At 55.3% G+C, this 17,970-nt stretch overlaps 2 protein-coding genes across 3 annotated transcripts; one reads left to right on the top strand and one right to left on the bottom strand.

Moving 5' to 3' along the window:
* Window positions 1-625: 625 nt before the first annotated feature.
* Window positions 626-9,104, bottom strand: Bak1 (BCL2 antagonist/killer 1). Of its 2 annotated transcripts, XM_036168418.1 has the most exons (6): window positions 8,656-9,079; window positions 5,508-5,596; window positions 3,888-4,023; window positions 3,509-3,652; window positions 1,956-2,136; window positions 626-1,875 (listed from the first exon to the last, which is right to left on the bottom strand). In XM_036168418.1, exons 2-6 carry the CDS (start codon window positions 5,563-5,565, stop codon window positions 1,765-1,767), a joined length of 630 nt encoding a protein of 209 aa, XP_036024311.1. In that variant the 5' UTR covers window positions 5,566-5,596; window positions 8,656-9,079; the 3' UTR covers window positions 626-1,764. The 2 variants fall into 2 exon arrangements, with proteins under 2 accessions (XP_036024311.1, XP_036024312.1); XM_036168419.1 differs by lacking the exons at window positions 626-1,875; window positions 1,956-2,136 and adding an exon at window positions 2,143-2,417 and having other exon boundaries at window positions 8,656-9,104.
* A 564-nt stretch (window positions 9,105-9,668) lies between these two features.
* LOC118570048 (gametogenetin-binding protein 1-like) lies at window positions 9,669-16,224 on the top strand. Its single transcript, XM_036168417.1, has 6 exons — window positions 9,669-10,132; window positions 10,887-11,011; window positions 12,061-12,155; window positions 12,269-12,437; window positions 13,969-14,108; window positions 16,025-16,224. The coding sequence occupies exons 1-6, from the start codon at window positions 9,669-9,671 to the stop codon at window positions 16,076-16,078; spliced, it is 1,047 nt and encodes a 348-aa protein (XP_036024310.1). The 3' UTR covers window positions 16,079-16,224.
* The last annotated feature ends 1,746 nt before the right edge of the window (window positions 16,225-17,970 follow it).

Below are 17,970 nucleotides of genomic sequence, written 5' to 3'. Positions count from 1 at the left end.
ACACACACACACACCACTAGACATCACACACACACACACACACACACACACCACTAGACATCACACACACACACCACTAGACATCACACACACACACCACTAGACATCACACACACACACACACACACACACCACTAGACATCACACACACACACACACCACTAGACATCACACACACACACACACCACTAGACATCACACACACACACACACCACTAGACATCACACACACACATACCACTAGACATCGCACACACACACACACACCACTAGACATCACACACACACACACCACTAGACATCACACACACACACACCACTAGACATCACACACACACACACCACTAGACATCACACACACACACACACACACACTGTGGCACATGTGCCCCATCATACATGCACAGAAAAAAAAAGTAAGGGCTAGAGCTGCTTGGGATGTCACAAAGGGCTGGCGGGGGTTGTTCTGAGTATCCATCTGCAGCCCCGTACCCAGGATTTTGGGATCTCAGTATAAGGACTTATGTAGTGTGGAGTCAGGATTGCACCAGTCTGTCCAGTTTCCACAATCCAGCATTGGAGAGGTAGCAGAAGGTAAAAAACGCCAGGTGGGGTGTTGGGGGGGATTGCACAGTTTATTTCCAGACACAGTCAGAGGGTGAGGTGGGGGACCCGTCTGCCTCTCCTCCCTGTATTTGGCTTAATCAAGAATTTTCTCTCCCCTTATCCCTATGTTGTGCAAGATAGAGGAGACACCCCCACCCCACCTGAGGAGGGCCTAGGCAGACAAGGAACATGGGTGGTGATGTGGTTCAAGTATTCACAGGTCCCGGGGGCCACGCTGCACCCAGATCCACAATTGCCCCGGCTGGTGTAGTTCTTAAGCATGGACACCTCCGAACGAGGGCTCACCCCTTCCCGTCAAAACGACTGAGTCCGAGGCTGTGCAGTCAGAAAAGGAGGTCTCCCAGCAGGCAGGCTCCCCTGAGGACTCAGGGGAGAAGGGCGGGGTGGTGAGGGTTTCCCTACCCACTAGGGTGGGGGCAGTGGTCCTTGGGTCAGGGGATGGGTGAAAACGGGAAGGGTGCAGGAAGGGACCAGGTTTGGAGGGCCTTGATGAACATGTTCAGACAGCTGTGGTCCGAACCCTCACCTCCACCCTCACTCCGGGCTCAGAATCCCTGAGAGTCCAGCCACAAGGGCAAAGTGGAACAGGGTAGGGGATGGAAGCAGGGAGGGAAGAGTGGGGGATGGAACTGGGGAGTAAGAAATGGGGGGACTGAGTAGGAACCTTACAGCCAGTCCTGTTCTTGGGAGCCAGTATAGGGAGGGCCAGGCCATGGGCTCAAGACCCCTCTTGATTTCTGACCTTCCAAAGTAGCAGGAGTCCTGGGAACACACGTTAGAACCACTGGTCCCCAGGTCCCCAATGTGCTGACTTTGGGCACCGTGTAAGAAAAGGGGGCTTGTCTCTAAGGGTAGTATAAAAAGAAAAAAAAAAACACTTAAAAACTTCCTGGAAAGTAGTACCCAGCCTCTTGTCCCTTCAAGGCATCAGTCAGCCCCACTCAGACAGGACAGGGCCCAGTAGCACCATGCAATGTTGGGGTATCCGTGCCTCCTTGATGACCCCGGGCAGTGGTTCTTCAAAGCAGGGGTGCCTGTTTGCTAAAGCGTCTGTGCTCTTGGATGAAGGAGAGGTCTGTTGCAGGGGAGGGGGGTAGGGAGAGGTTTAGGCTGGGGCCCCAAAGGGCTCCCCAGGAGTCATGATCTGAAGAATCTGTGTACCACATATTGGCCCAACAGAACCACACCAAGAATTGTCATTACACACAGGATGGGGTCTCTACGCAAATTCAGATTCAGGGCTGCCACCTGTCAGGAGAAAAGGGGTGGGTTATAGAGTGGCTGGACGGCCCGAACAGCAGGGGGATGTCCCAGCCTCAGGCACTCACCCAGCCGCCTCTCTGCGCAATCCATCTGGCAATATAATGGTGCAGTATGATATCAGCCAAAAAGCAGGTCACCTGGCCCAGGAAGCCGGTCAAACCACGCTGGTAGACGTACAGGGCCAGGCGGTAGCCAAAGCCCAGGAGAGCCACCACACGACCCCAGCTGATGCCACTCTTAAATAGGCTGTGGGCAAAGGGTTCCATAGATCATGGAGAGCCCGCCTTGGGAATGGGACCCTTTCCTTCCTCCCTACTCCCCCCCCCCCCCAACTGGGAATCTAAATGGTTGAGCAGCTAGTCCAGGTCAGAAAGTCTGCCTTGGCCTGGCTGCCAATCAGGAAGAGCCTGGGGTTCACAGCATGAAAGGAAAAAGCCAAGAGGACCATGAGCCGGCTGCTGCTAGTGTAGAGGGGAAGGGTGGGCAGACAGGTGGCGGGGATGTTACCTGTGAAGGTTGCTGCTGGCCTGGCAGCCCGGGGACAGCAGAGAGAAAAGGACAGAAGAGATTAGGAGAGATCCCAAACCACAGGGGCGCAGAGTGGGGCCTGGCTGAGGGCCGGGACAGGACATGCCAGCTCTGAGCACCCATCTTAAACCCGTCACTGGCTTCTACCTGTACCGCCACCTTTACATCTACCCTGACACTGACTCCCTGCCTGGTTCAGGGAAAGGACAGTGAACACAGCCAGGCCTGGTGGCACAAGCCTGTGATCCTAGCCCTTGGGAGGCTGATGCAGGAGGATCAAGAGTTCAAGGCCAGTCTGGGCTACATGAGACCTTATTTCAAAAACAAGGGGCTGAAGAGGTGGCTCAGCAGTTAAGAGCAGTGGCTGTTCTCCCAGAGTATCTGGGTTCAATTCCCAGCACCTTCATGGTGACTCTAGCTCCAGAGGCCTTCTTCTGGCCTGTTCGGCATCAGGCATGCAAGCGCACATACATAGATGCAAAAACACCCATACACATAAGATGAAAATGAAGCTGGGCAGTGGTGGTGTATGCCTGTAAATCCCAACACTTGGGAGGCAGAGGCAGGCAGATGCAGACAGATCTCTGTGAGTTTGAGGCCAGCCTGGTATACAGAGCGAGTTCCAGGACAGCCAGGGCTACACAAAACAAAACAAAACAAAAAACAACAGGATTTAAAAAACAACGAATATCAAGCCATCGTGGCTGTGGTTTGAAAGTGGGAACACCAATTTAAGGTGCTTTCTCTATTTCCCAGGAGGGTTCACAGTGGTGGTCAGTGGTAAGCTGGGATGAGAGCCTTGTATGGAGTGACTCTCCGTCCTCAGCATTGGGTGGCCTCTTAGATGCCATTGCATCGCAGGTGACCTGACAGAAGTTGGTGGCACGTCTCAGCTGGGCTGCAGGGCCCTTGGGAACATTCCCACCCCAGGGCACTAGTGGGTGCCAGAGTTCCTAAGAGATATGAGCGTGTGTGCAAAAAGTGAACAGGGCCCAGAGACCGGGAGACGGGTGGGGATTGTGTCTGAGTTCACTGACACTGTCACCAGCCAAGGAGCCCATCCCATGTGTGCGGGGTAGAGTGATGGTACCTGGAGGCAATCTTGGTGAAGAGTTCATAGGCGTTCCCAGCTGTGGGCTGGAGCTGTTCCAGTAAATTCTGGAACTCGGTTTCATATCTCCGGTTAATGTCATCTCCAATGATGGCAAGCTGCCGACCCACCTGACCCAAGACGCTGTAGGAATGAGAGTTGGGGAGTGGGAAGTTAGCCCTGGGAACTGGGCCCATGGTGGCGCACGCCTTTAACCCAGCACTCGGGAGGCAGAGGCAGGCGGATCTCTGTGAGTCCGAGGCCAGCCTGGGCTACAGAGCGAGATCCAGGATAGGCGCCCTGCTTGTGGGCAGGATTGCAGAAGGGAGAGATGATGGAGACAGGAGCCCTGACCTGGCCCCCTGGGGCTGGAGCTTACTTGTTGGGTTCTAGAAGCAAGTTGTCCATCTCGGGGTTGGCAGGGGCAGCCGCCCCCTGGGTCTCTTGTTCCCGATGGTGGAGGTGAAAAACGTAGCTTCGAAAGACCTCCTCTGTGTCCCGGGCAACCTGCTGCTCTGAGGTCGGAGCTGGGAGTCAGCAAGAGAAGGCTGTCCCCGGGTACCCTCCCTTCCACTGCTTCCTCCAGCCCCTTCACGACACTCAGCACTGCCCCACGGTGTTCCGCCAGTGTGATCATTCATTCCTCGTGATCGTCCTGGCCTGTAAGTGAGCTCCGGCCTACAGATGGGGAAACTGAGGCACACCTTCCAGTGGCAGTACCACTGCCCGCCCTCCCCCACTGCCTGCCCTCCCCACTGCCCACCCCACTGCCTGTGGGTAAGTACTTCTACCCTAATATTGCTGCTTTCACTGTTATGAAAACCCAGCTGCCTCAGCCTTCCGCTGTGGACTGAGACCAGGGCCGTGCAGGAATCCTCTAGGCTTCAGCACTAGACTGGGACTGCTGAGACTTCCACCTTTTGGACCAAGCAGCTCCCAGGTCCTCAGCCTCCCCAGTGTGTAGATACCACGCACCCCAATCTAGTAAGTCCCCCTTGTAATCTATGCACATTGTGTCTGTTCTGCTCTTCCCGAGAGCCAAACCGCAGAACTGGGCTCCTGAGCTCTCAGGTGGACATGGTCCCCAGTCCTTGGAGTGTAGGAAACAGGACACAACCAAACTGAAATCAGGAGCCTTGGGCCAGTCGAAGGAGAATGGTCTCTGTCTTTGTTTTTTTTTGAGACAAGGTCTTGCTATGTTGCCTTGGCTAGCCTGGAACTCGGTATGTAGCCCAGGCTGGCCTCAAACTCACAGAGATGCTCCTGTCTTTGCCACCTGAGTGCTGGGCTTAAAAGTGTGCGCCATCACCCATATCTGGGATCGGTGTTTTCTTTCTGAGATGGGTATCTCTACCTCACTCTAGCCCGGGCTGACCTGAAATTCATTCTGTAGGACAGACTGACCTAAAACTTGGACCAATCCATACCAGGCGGTGATGACGCACGCCTTTAAACCTAGCATTTGGGAAGCAGAGCCAGGCAGATCTCTGTGAGTTCAAGGCCAGCCTGGTCTACAGAGCGAGATCCAGGACAGGCACCAAAGCTACACGGAGAAACCCTGTCTCGAAAAACAAACAAACAAACCAACCTTGTGCCAGTCCTGTCCAATCCTGTCCAATCCTGTCTCAGCCTCTCAAGTGCTGGGATTGCAGACATGAGCTAGCACACCCAGCTCACACAGACCTGGGATATGAACCCCGAGTCCAGGGACCAGCCCGACCTCCCTGCCCATCCACCTGAGAGAAGAGGATAGGGCAGCCATCCCACTTCCTCCCCTCCCCTGTTCATGCACCTGACTGGGATAAGCCAGGTCACTTCCTTCTTTCTCCCACTGCAGGGACACAGCATCAGGCCTGGCTCTTCTGTCTCCCTCCCTTGCCTCCACCTGCCCCTGTGCCCAGAGAAGCCTCACACCCCTGCACAGCAGCCCCTGCACAGCAGCCCCATGCCTTTCTATCTCTTGTGCTTCTGGGATGGTGAGGGGCAGGAGGACCCTTACCAGAAGGGGAGTCATCACAGTCCTCCCTTGGAGGACCTGGTCCTTGTCCAGATGCCATCTTTCAGGTCTTGGTGGACAGCACTGTCACCCTGCGGAGACAGGTGAGAAAAAAGCCGAGATGAGGCTGGGTTTACTCCCAGCACTCGGGAGGCAGGTGGATCTCTGAGTTCGAGGCCAGCCTGTTCTACAGAGCTAGTTCCAGGACAGTCAGGACTACACAGTGAGACCCTGTCTCAAGGGGAAAAAGAGAAGAAAGAAAGTTCAGAAGAAAGAGAGCGAGTGAGCGAGCGAGTTGAGAGCAGGGACCGCTGTCTGGAGTCCCCACAGTTGTCCTGACAGGAGTGAGGGAACCCCATGTCACCCATTGCTAAGAAGACTGAAGTCCTCCACGACTAACGTTCCACCACCTTGGGGGCCTGGTGGTGTCTCCTGGGGGCAATGGGAACCCCCCAAGGTCCCAAGCCCTAGGGGAGATACGGGAATTGTTGAGGAAGCCAGACAGAGACCAGGTGAGGTCAAGGCCTCCACAAGGCTGTGGTACAGCCTTGCCAGGAAGACTCTCACCCCAAGACAGGGGAGGGGGAGCTGCTTTGAGAGACTGGGGGGCCTTTCTGCTGTTTCCGAGGCTACCCGTCCCTTCCTCAGCCTCCCACCTCCCAGCCATGAAAGCCTTCCTCCAGGGTCTACTTCCCCATGGCCGGTGGGACATGCTTGTTTTCCGATAGGACTTGACAGCAAACTCTTAAGAGTCTACCACACACTCCTGACACTTAGGAGAATTTTGTTGATGGTTCCCATCACTGGCTGGTCCTGGTGTGACATGCTTTGATCCTAGCACTTGGGAGACAGTGAGTTCTAGGCCAGTCTGGTCTACGTATGAAGTCCCAGGCCAGCCAAAGCTACATGAGATCCAGTCTTTTTTTTTGGTTTTTCGAGACAGGGTTTCTCTGTACCTTTTTCCTGGAACTCACTTGGTAGACCAGGCTGGCCTCGAACTCACAGAGATCCGCCTGTCTCTGCCTCCCGAGTGCTGGGATTAAAGGCTTACAGACGTGTGCCACCACCGCCCGGCTAAGATCCAGTTTTAAAAATAAAAGAAAGAAAAAAATCTCCCAGGACACAGGTAGAGCTAGCACCCTCGCACCTATTGTACAGGTTGGAAAAATCAGGGCAGAACAAAATGAGTAGCTGCCACAAGGTCAGAGAAAGACATTTGTCTTGCAGAGTTTTTTGTTTTGTTTTGTTTTGTTTTTCAAGACAGGGTTTCTCTGTGTAGCTCTGGCTGTCCTGGAACTTGCTCTGTAGACCAGGCTAGCCTCAAACTCACAGAGATCCACCTGCCTCTGCTTCCTGAGTGCTGGGATTAAAGGTGTGCACCATCACATGTATTTATATATATTTATGTGTATGTGTTTGTGTGTCATGAAATACGTGTGGAGGTCAGAGGACAGGTTTCAGGAGTGGGCTCTCTCCTTCCATCATGTGGGTTCCAGGGACAGAATTTGGGTTGTCACACTTCGCAGCAAGCTCCTCACTTGCTGAGCTGTCTCGATGGCCCAGATTTTTTGTTCTGTCCTGGCCTCAAGTTGAGTATGGGGCAGAGAATGATCCTCCTGCCTCCACTGTTTGAGTGCTGGGATTACAGGTGTGCTGGGGATCAAACCCAGGACATTGTACATGCTGGACATGCATTTTACCAACTAAGCCACATCCCAGCACTTACTTCAGAGTGTGTTCCCAGAGCATCTCTCCTCCCCATTACCACCTGCCTAAAAGTGAGCTGGGACCTCTCAGCCTCCTCAGCCTGCCTCCACCACACACCTCAACACACCCCTACACTGTGGGACCTCTCAGCCTCCTCAACACACCCCTACACTGTGGGACCTCTCAGCCTCCTCAACACACCCCTACACTGTGGGACCTCTCAGCCTCCTCAACACACCCCTACACTGTGGGACCTCTCAACCTCCTCAGCCTGCCTCACACCACACACTTCAACGCACCCTACACTTGGGTGCTGACTGTTTTCTTTTGGTTCTTGGTTTATTTACATATCTATTTTAAACAGGTTCTTACTAGACAGCCTCAGGAAGGTCTTGTGCCCTTTGATCCTCCTGCCTCAGACACTGGTGTGCTGGTATTGTAGGTGTCCTCTACCATGCCACACCCAAGTCCATTTTCCTCTTTGACCAGTCTTGGCCGCTGGTGTCGACAGTTATTTCCTGAGGCAAGCAAGACCTTTCACTTTCAGTTTGCACCCCTTTCAAGAGCCTTCCTGGTCAGCCTCCATCACCTCAGGAAGTGACCCTCCTGTCAGTGAAGAGGGTGCAGACCCGCCTAGGGCCAAGCATAGCAGCCCTCTGTCGGCCTGGGGCTGAGTACCACACTCACCTTGGTTCTCAGGCTGGAGACTACTTTTGAAAGTTACTCTCGGAAAAGGGGTGGGGGCTGGGGGGCTGGCTGCCCTTCACTTTCCCACCAGTGCTGGAGTCAGGGTGAGCAGACCCACTCCTCATCTCCAAGAGCTAGGCCTCATGAAGACAGCCCTAGGCTTGGCATGTTCCACCCAGCGGCTCCTTCCGGAATAGGGGGCTCTTCCTGCTGCCCTGGTTCTTAAACTCCGGTAATCCCAGGCCGGCAGGGCCAGGGGATGCTGACTCTACCCCCCCCCCCCCGCCCGCCCTGGAGGCTCACTGTTGAGAGCAGGTCGGGGGTCTCAGAACAGTCTGTGCTGGCCTGGGCCCCCATCCAAGTGACCTGACTTCCCACTACATCCACTTGCTGGGCCCAGGATGCATGTTCCCCACAACCAACCTCTAGGCTGTACCTAGCATTGCTCTAGGGGTCCTGGGACAGCAAAAGGGATCAACTGTGAAATTTCTCTGTCCTTGACCTTCACCCTCCTCTCCTTCCAGATAACAAAAGTCCCAGTTGCCTGGCATCCAGGGCCACCAGAGCCTGGATAAGAAGGGACATTTCAGCTGGAAATGGCCCTGTTTGGATTAGACTCCAGCATGGCTTTAAGGACCACCCAGGAAAACTTCAAGTCTCCCCTTCTCGGCCGGTTCCCAATGGGGCTTTCTGCCCCACCCTGGGCCAGAGCTGCCAGGATTAGGAGGATGGGGTTTGGCGCTAGCTGCCAACGTACCTGCCCGGCTCTGGTCCAGATGTGGGATGGCTCAATAGTCTGAAGACAAAGATCCCGGAGGGCTAGTGGCTGATCCCAGGTGCAAAGTTTCAGGCCTGACTTGGAGGAACCGGAGTCCGTGAATCCACGGTGTCTGAAAGCCGCCTCTGGTTGTCTCTTGGCCCAGGAAACCTCGCGACTTTGTGACCATAGAGGAGCCAGCGGCTCCCGGCAGTGATCAGCTCCCTCTAGAGGAAGTTGCTTGATGGCCGCCGGATGCAGATGAACAGGGAAGCTGCTGCTTGAAGGAAGGTCCTATGGGCCAGGCCTGAAAGCAGCAGGTCTGCAGCATCCCGTGCCTGACCTGCCCTGCCCCAGGTCTGCAGCATCCCGTGCCTGCCCTGCCCCAGCCCAGGGGGGACGCCTTCTCTTCACTGCCTTTCCTGACTCTGGTTCCAGACCCTCATCTTCCATATTCTCCCTCTAGTGGAAAGCAAAACACCACAATGAAACCAGGATGGAGCTGGGGGTGGTGATGCAGACCAGCAACTGCAGCTCTCAGGAGGCTGAGGCAGGAGGATCAGGAAATAGAGGCCAGCCTGTGCTACACGACACCCTGAAAGAAAGGGAAAAAAAAAAAAAAAAACTCAGTAGAATTTGTGCTGTCACCTTGACCCTGCCAGGCTTCAGGGACCGACCTCAAGCACAGAATAAACTCCAGGGAGACAGGAGTGTGTGGAGTCCTGTTCTCAGGGTCTGTTACCTGCCCCCACCCCAGGCTCCCTGTTCACCCTCAGCCAGGCCTCCACAGCCTGTGCATGCAGCTTTTCTGTGTCTCTGCTGAGCCTGCCCCGCCTGGCTCCCCGGGCCTGCTCTCCTTCCAGCCGCCCCCCTCCCCCGCCTCCCGTTATTCCTCCCCACCCCCACCTCTCCACTGCCTTCTAGAACTCCTGGAAGTTTCCAACTGGAGGTTTCTATTAGCAGTTGGTCCTGGGCTGCCATGACTTCTCCCTGAGTCAGGGGTCCCTCTCAGGATGGCGGCCCAGGCTCGGACTCCTCGGTCACGGTCACGAATCTTGGGCTGCTCCTCCCTGTTGCGATTTCTTCGAAGCTTGGTGGGGAGGAAGGGCGGTTCTAAGAAGTCCCAGACCAAGAGCCTGCCCAACCCCTCACAGGAGCAGGATGTTGTCTCCCCAAGGATGGGCCGCCAGGGAGGTCGTGGGAGGAGGGAACCACGGCTACACGCCATGGTACCCAGGGTCCTGTCTGCAGTCCCCTCAAACCCACCGCTGCAAGATGCCTTAGGGCTGGGCACAGGGGACATGGGGTCCCAGACCCTCACCTCCAAGGACACCCTGAAGCTCAAGGCGCAGGGTGTAGAGGTGACATCGGTCCCCACCAGAGAAATCAGGGAGGTTCTGGGGCACCAGTCTGAAAAGAAAGGAGAGGAGGAAGAGCCAGCAGGGGAGGCCCCTGGGGCCTCAGGAGTCTCAGACAGGTGAGGAGCTGCGGCTGTGGTTGGGGGGGGGGCATGATCCAGATAGAGCAGGATACGCGCTGGAGGCCGGTGGGTGGAAGCCCATGGATGGCGAAGGGCTGGGGTAAGGGATCCTGAAGCCTGAAAGTCTCTGGGAAGGCGGGATCAGCAGATGGGGGGTGTGAGGGGTGGCTGGACTGGACTGAGTACCAAAGATGAAAGGGAGTTGGGGTGTGCCTGGGTTGCAGCATTACTACTCCAGGCCCTGGGATTAGTCCCCAACACAACAAAACAATGAAAGCCAGGCATAGTGGCGCACGCCTTTAATCCCAGCACTTGGGAGGCAGAGGCAGGCGGATCTCTGAGTTCAAGGCCAGCCTGGGCTACAGAGCGAGTTCTAGGACAGACGGGACTACACAGGGAAACCCTGTCTCGAAAACCTGAACAACAATAACAAAAAAGTACTAGGGACTGCCAGAGCTGGAGCCTCTTCTCAGTCAGTGCTTCTGGCCTGCCTGCTCACTCTCCTTTCCTGACTTTCTTTCCCACTGGTCTTAGCAGCCATTCCCTGTGTGGAAGGTACCCAGCTCCCCACTTCCTCCCTCCCACAGGGGTAGGAAAACCCCTCTGATAGAGACCCCTGAGAACAGAGCAGGGGCCTGGGAGAGAGGGAGGCAGGTCAAGCAGGTCTGGGGAAAGGTCCCAGGTGGACCGGGCCCTGACCACATCTCTGGGTGTCCCCTGATTCCCCCACCTGACTGTGCTTTGGGATTAGGGAACACTTTGCCCAGACCCTGGAGACAGAACAAGGAGGTCTGCAGTGGGTTCCGGGACCACTGGCACTCATCCCTGGGGCCTTCGTCAGCGAGGGAGAGGAGGGGCACCGTCTAATCGAGATTGGTAAGTAGACAGCTGAGGAGGGGGAAATGGACACCTCTCTTCTAGGACCTCGTGGGGTGGGGAGCCCAGCAGGACGTGAGACATAATCTGAGGTTTGAACCCCACTTCCTCCATGCCAAGTTATATGACGACAGTGGAAAACTGCTGAATCTCTCTGCCCCACACACCTCAATCTATAAAAAGGAAAATCAAACAGCACTTGTCTCTGAGGCACATGGCAAGCATCAGTGAGATGCTCTTTGTCAAGGGCTAGGTCCAGGCCCCAGCACACAGTGGGTGTTCAGTAAAACAGGGCAAGAGCCAGATGCAGTGATTGAGTGGGCCCGGCACACAGTAGGCATGCTGTTAACACAGGACAGAGCCCGGTGCAGGGACTGGGCCCGGCACACAGTAGGCATCCTGTTAACACAGGACAGAGCCGGGCGCAGGAGCTGGGCCCAGCACACAGTAGGCATCCTGTTAACACAGGACAGAGCCCGTTGCAGGGACTCATTCTGTCCAGCACTTGAAGAGAATTACCACAAGTTCGAGGCCTGCCCAGCTTCATAGTGACATCCTTCCCTCAACAAAATAAATAGCAACAACAAGCTAAGGATAGTGGCCCACACCTGGAACCCCAGGAGGCAGAGGCAGGAAGGTGGGGAGTCGAAGGCCAGCCTTGGCTACATAGCAGAGTTTGAGGCTAGGCTCCACGAGTTGCCGTCTCAAAACAAAACAAATCCACAAAAAGCGATACCACAGGGGGACAGCGAGATGGGTCTATGGGTAGAGACCGCTGCCAAGCTTGAGTGAGGACCTGAGTTTGGTTCCCGAGACGCACATGGTGGACAGTAAGAACAGACTCCTTCCTACAAGTAGTCCTCTGACCCCTTGTATGCACGCCATGGTATGCGCCTCCCCGTCCTCCAGGATAAAGAAAAAAACGTCATTAAAAAGGAAAAAAACCATCAGAATAGAGGGTAGCTCCTCTCTGGGTGCCCTTCCCCCTCCCTCTGAGACTGGCATTCGCCAGCCTGCCGCCAGCCTCAGTGACCAATCCTCCTCCGCAGGAGACCTCAGGCTGACCTCTTGCAAGGCGGGGCCCACCCCGTGGAACTATCTCCTCGGCTTGTACAAGCAACTCCAGAAGTCAGCCATGGCCAAGGTCAGTGGGGCTGGGTCCCGGGACTTCTGGCTTGCCGAGGGGGAAACGCTTCCTCTTGTTTCCTGCTTTGGGGAGGAAGGGACACAGGCCTGGAGTCCTGAACCCCTTTACAGGCTCAGAGACCAGCCGTGCCTCAGTTTGCTCTCAAGGATGACTTGTCCCATGAGGAGAAAGAGGAGCGAGAAGAAGTGGAGGAGGACCGTTACCTCAAGCTGTGTGCCCCCTGTGTCGCTACCGTCCAATCTCCACTGCAGAAGACTTTCAGGTCCACAGATACAGTGGGTAGGTGTGTCTGCCCGACATCTCCAGGGTCAGAGTCCGGCTTTGGCCTGTGGCTTAGGGAAGAAACTCAAGCACTGGCCATGAGGTGGCAGCAGAGGACCGCCGGTGATGGACAGGAATGGCCGAGGGTTGACCTCCAGGCCTAGCTAGGGTCCCCCTCATCCCACCCAGCTCCGGCCTGGGGGAGGGCACCTCCAAGCCTGGTTCCTGCTCATCAACCCTAGAGCCGCCTCAGGGTGGCCTCAGATAATAGCAGTTGGTTCAGTGACGTGATAAAAGTCATTCGGCCTGGGGAGCCGGCTGAGGGTTAAGAGCACTTGTTGCTCTTGCAGAGGACCCCGGTTCAGCTCCCAGCACCCATGTTGGGTTGCTCACAACTACCAGTGATTCCAGCTCCAGGGAATCCAACACCAGCTTTTAGCTTCCATAGGCACCTGTGCACAGATACACACATTTAAAAAAAAAAAAAAGTAAAAACAATAGCCCAAATACCCCCAAGATATTGTGTATGTTTACACTGCCATCACTGGGGCCATTCTTTTCAAATGTGATTTGACACCTCTGAAGTGGTTGCTGTTATAACTCCGCTGATGGCATAGGAATTGAAGCACAGAGAAGTTGAGTAACTTGCCCAGATCTCACAGCTACGAATGACAGAGCTGGGACTTCATTTCAGGCAGTTGGGGCAGTTGGTGGCAATACCCTGGCAAACCCTGCCCAGGAGCAGCCTCCCATTCCACTGCAGGAGGAGCTCAGGGTGTGGGAGAGCCTGTGCCTGGCTGGCTCCAGGTACCTGAAGGCTTTGCAGGAGCTGGCCCGGGTCGAAGCGTTGAGAAGAAGGTGGGCACACAGTGGGGACTTCCTGAGCTCTGCCAGCCCCACACTCTGAGAAGGCAGGGATCGCAGACCCCATTTCTCCTGCAAGCTCAGTCATGTCAAATGTGTGGCCTCATTTACCTCCCACCCCAGCCAGTTAACCAGCAGTGCCGATTCCTCGGGGGTTGCCAGCATCCTCCGATTCCATTCAGCCCTGAAGACACGGTTTACTGGAGATGGTACCAGGTCCCTGCTGGTTGAGGGCCTAGTACGCACACACTGTCCTCTGCTTTAGACCCTGACCCCAAGCCGGGTCACTCAACTTGAACTTCTGGCCAGCAGGCCACCGGTCAGGGTTCTGTGGCCCCCTGCTCGGGTTCAAAAACTTGTTTGAGCATCTCACAGAATTTAGGGGCTAAGGGATTTGTTTTTATTGTTTTAGACATTCTCACGAGGTTGTCTAGATAGTCTTGAACTTGTGATCCTCCTGCCTCAACCCCTTGAGCTGAAAGTCCCAGTATTCTGTCCCAATTTTTCTGAGGACCTCCCCCCCCCCCACACACACAGCTGCCTGCAGAGGAGCTGGTTGCCATGAGCATTACAGGAAACCTGGTGGCCTTGAAGGTCTGTAGGTGCTGGGGGGACATGCCAGGAGGAGCAGTGAGCAGATATCTGTCCCCACGGCACAGAGCCAGCCCACCTCTTTGCCTCACAGGTTTTGTGGAGTCAGAGCTGAAGAAGATTCTGAAGGTGAGACGTGAGTCCCGCCTCTGGAAGGTGGGCAGCCCGGAGGGCCGGGAGCTGCTGACCCGGCCAGACATCACGCTGGAGGAGGCCGGCATGGTGGACGGCCAGGTATGCCTGGGTGTCCATCTAGTCCACTAGCCCATGGATGTGGGGTGAGGGGCCCTTATCTCATGGCCCTGGCCCCTAGTTGCAGCCTGCCTCCCCCACAAACGTGCACACACACATACACACACACACACACACATACACACACACATATACACATACACACATACACACACATATACACACACATACACACACATACACACACACACATATATACACACACACACATACACACACATATACATATACACACATACACACACATATACACATACACACATACACACACACACATATACACACACATACACACACATATATACACACACACATACACACACATACATATACACACATACACACACATATACACACATACACACACACATACACATATACACACACACACACACATACACATACACATATACACACACACACACGCATGTGCACACACACACACACACACGCATGTGCACACACACATATACACACACACACACACACACACACACACACACACACACACTTCAGCAGTTCCCACTTGAAGCAGTGTTGTCCCCCCTGTCTTGTCTTGTTTGTTGAGACAAGGTCTCTTGTAGCCCAGGCTAGCCTGACTGTATGTAGCAGAGGCTGGCCTTGGCCTTCTCTTCCTCCTACCTCTACTTCCCCAGTGCTGGGATTACAGACAGGGAGATTTATCAAGACGGGCTAGCACTTGAACAACAGGACTCTTTTCTCTCATTCACACCGAAGCCCACAGACACACACAGGCGCTGGGGAGGGACCACATACCACCGTGTCCACTTGGAGTCAATTTCCATCCATTCAACATTCCTCTCCATGACTCAGTGGACTCTCTGTCCTGATGGTCTCTGGTTCACGGAAGGGAAGAGCCCACAGCCGGAGTCTAGTCAGAGACCATTCTGCTGGGTCATCTTGACTTTAGCCTCTGTAAGGACAGGCTGAGACACTACAGCAGAACCCCACAGGCTCCTCAGTGTGTGTGTGTGTGTGTGTGTGTGTGTGTGTGTACAGGCTGAGACACTACAGCAGGACCTCACAGGCTCCTCAGTAAGTGTGTGTATGTATGTATGTGTGGGTGTGTGTAGGGGAGGGGTGTTGTGTGTGGGGTGGGTTTGGGGGGGGTGGAAGGGTGATGGAGTGGTGTTGGCGGGGAGGGGATGACACAGGACAACACAATGGCTGACTCTGCCAGAAATTTACATCTGCTGGGCACTGAGGGTGCCCTAAGCCTGCCCGCATGCCCATGTCCCAGGAGCCTGATGCCCCCACACCCCTAAACACACAAGCTGTGTGGGCGCTTGATTTTCCCCTCATACTGAGGGGCTCCAATCCTGGGATCTGTCCCCCTCCAGGACCTTGTGGGCCTGCCTGCCCTTCCCATCCTGGGCTCACAGTCCTGGGCTAGCATTGGCAGCATCAGGAGACTTGGGAGTTTCTGGACTGTGCATGTGGGGCCCCCAGTCCTTTCTTTGGCGGTCAGAGGTATATCCTCAACCCCTGCCTTCTATAATAGGTGTTTCAAAGTCCCACCCTCTCTCCACCACGTTTTCTCCTCCTCTGCCCTTCGAGACACTTGCTAAGGGGGAGAGAGATTGCCCCTCAGCTTTTGGGGAATGCCAGGGACCTGAGGGATGGACCTTAAGGGAGGTGAAGCTCCATTCAGCCAGAAGAAAGTATGCAGGGCCCCCAGGACAGAGGCAGAGGGAAGGGAGGAACCGGAGGTGGAGGAGAAGTATTCCTGCATTATGTGGGTAGTTCGCTCAGGGTGGGTGAACCTGGGTGGTGGGGAAAGTCTGGAAAAGGTGGCTGGGGTGATGTGGGGGAGAGTAGGTGGGAAGGTTCTGGAATGCAGAGCAGGCAATATCTTCTTCACCCATGTCTGCCCACAGCACCTGCTCCTGGAGGAGATGGATGACATGGGGAACTGGCCTCCTCCAGAATGAGGCCCGTGCCGGCAGGAGCCCACCGAGCCCACACCCCTGGGACCCCAGTCCAGCATATGTCTCTAGGTGGGACACATCCAAGGAGTCCCTGTGGCCCTGGGCTTTGGGATGAGTAGTATCCTGTGTGTGCGTGTGGTGGGCCTGCCCAGCACTGCCCGACCCATCAGACTCCGGCAGATGATGTTATTAATAAAAACTTAGTTTGACATTAGCTTCCTGGGCTGACTGTCATTGGACTCTGCCTTTTCCTCTCCCTCACTCTGTCTAGTCCCTAATTTGTGCCCGGAGAACAACGAGTGTGGAGGCCACCTCTGGGCACAGGGGCAGGGAGGGCAGGAGGATTGGGGCTAACCTGGGGGGTGCCGCCTGCCAGCAAGTAAGAGAGTTCCCTCTCTCTCGAGTTCCCAGGCTACACTGTGTCCTCACCGGGAGGATCCGGGAATTCTCCCAGCAGGAAGTTCCTGCCCAGCCAGCTCAGGGACAAAGCCAGGAAAGAGGCCCTGAACTGCAGGGACCTGCTTCTGGAGAGCTGGCAGGGAGGGCTGCTGGGGGCAGGTGAGGAAGGGTTCCCTGAAGTTGGTGTGTATTCTAGTTTGCTTTTCTGCTGCTGGCCTGAAAGTGGCCAAAGGCAAGCTGGGGAGGAAGGAGTTTATTTCATCTTAGAGCTTTCTGTCCATTGTAGAGAGAAGTCAGGGCAGGGGCTCAAGGCAGGAACCTGAGGGCAAGAACTGACCCGAGGCTATCGAGGGGATTATCTCCTACCTTTTTATTTTCTTTTAAGATTGATTTTTCACACGCGCTCACACGTGTGTGCACAAGCATGTATGTGCATCTGTTGAGAACAGGTGACCACGGTGTCCAGAAGAGGGCCGTGTAACTCCTGGCCCTGGAATTACAGCAGTTGCAAGCAGCCCCTGTGTGCTTGCTGGGAACCAAACTCCAGTCCTCCCCAAGAGTAGTGTGAGTTCTCAATTGCCTAGCCGGCTCCTCGGCCCCTCAGCCAGCTTTCTGATACAGCACAGGACCACCCGCCCAAGGGTAGCACTGCCCACAACTGGCCGGGCACTCTGGCATCAATTAGCAATTAAGAAAATGTTCCGCAAGCATACCCACAGGCCAATCTGGTGGAGACGGTTCCTCAGATGAGGTTCCCTCTTCCCAGATGTGTCAAATTGACTGGGCAGTACAGGAGGATGTCTCTCCAGACTAGATGACCCCTGGTCATGGCTGGCACTTCAGGGGTCCCGGCACAGGTGGCTCGAGGGTGCCATGTGGCCTCTGGGGAGGCCCAGAGTATAGAGACCCAAGGGGAACTTGGGCATGGAGGGGTCTTCATCCTGGTTTCCTGGACACCAGGAAGTGCTGTGGCCCAGGAGGTCCCTGCTATCTCAGAGGGCCCCTGCCCTTCTCCGGGGCCCAGATTCCGAGCCTCCCTGCAGGCGTACAGAAGAGAACTTGTACGGAGCCTACTCCGCAGAAACTTGTCTGTGTTACCCACACATCCCACCTCTGGCCGGTTTGAGAGCTGAAGGCCAGTATCAGCTGAGGTACATTATCTTCTGAGGCCAGGTCTCAGTAAGCAAGCCAGGCTCCAACTCATTCCCTGCCTCTGAGGGCAGGGATTACCGGTGAATGCCACCATGCCTTGGCTTGGCCATTCTGAAGAGTCACAGTGGTCAATCATAGTGACCATAGAGAATGTCTGCTGGTGCCTTGGTGAGGGACCCATCCTTGGGGCCGTGGAATACTGCAGCAGTCCCTGGAGCCCAGCCTGGCTCACTGAAAGTGGGACCCCCTTCAGTTCCCCCAGCCATCACTGTGGGAGAGGTAGGCAATAGGAACAGCTAGGACACTTTGGGGGCCAGGAGCTTTCTCCAAGGCTTCCTGGCCAG

This window comes from Onychomys torridus, chromosome 18, assembly GCF_903995425.1.
Source record: "Onychomys torridus chromosome 18, mOncTor1.1, whole genome shotgun sequence".
In the NCBI taxonomy this organism is placed as follows: Eukaryota; Metazoa; Chordata; class Mammalia; order Rodentia; family Cricetidae; genus Onychomys; species Onychomys torridus.
Note: the sequence above shows the minus strand (reverse complement) of the source record. Positions and strands in the feature narration are given on the sequence as shown.

What these genes read in the sequence shown, in the direction of transcription:
- Bak1 (XM_036168418.1), bottom strand. Translation starts at nt 5,565, where the DNA reads ATGGCATCTGGACAAGGACCAGGTCCTCCAAGGGAGGACTGTGATGAC. An exon ending in CTGTGATGACTCCCCTTCTG is followed by an intron (nt 4,024 to 5,507) that starts GTAAGGGTCCTC and finishes CTCCGACCTCAG; the next exon opens with AGCAGCAGGTTGCCCGGGAC. An exon ending in TTGCGCAGAGAGGCGGCTGG is followed by an intron (nt 1,876 to 1,955) that starts GTGAGTGCCTGA and finishes TTCTCCTGACAG; the next exon opens with GTGGCAGCCCTGAATCTGAA.
- LOC118570048 (XM_036168417.1), top strand. Translation starts at nt 9,669, where the DNA reads ATGGCGGCCCAGGCTCGGACTCCTCGGTCACGGTCACGAATCTTGGGC. An exon ending in GCCTCAGGAGTCTCAGACAG is followed by an intron (nt 10,133 to 10,886) that starts GTGAGGAGCTGC and finishes CTTTGGGATTAG; the next exon opens with GGAACACTTTGCCCAGACCC. An exon ending in CAGGTCCACAGATACAGTGG is followed by an intron (nt 12,438 to 13,968) that starts GTAGGTGTGTCT and finishes TTTGCCTCACAG; the next exon opens with GTTTTGTGGAGTCAGAGCTG.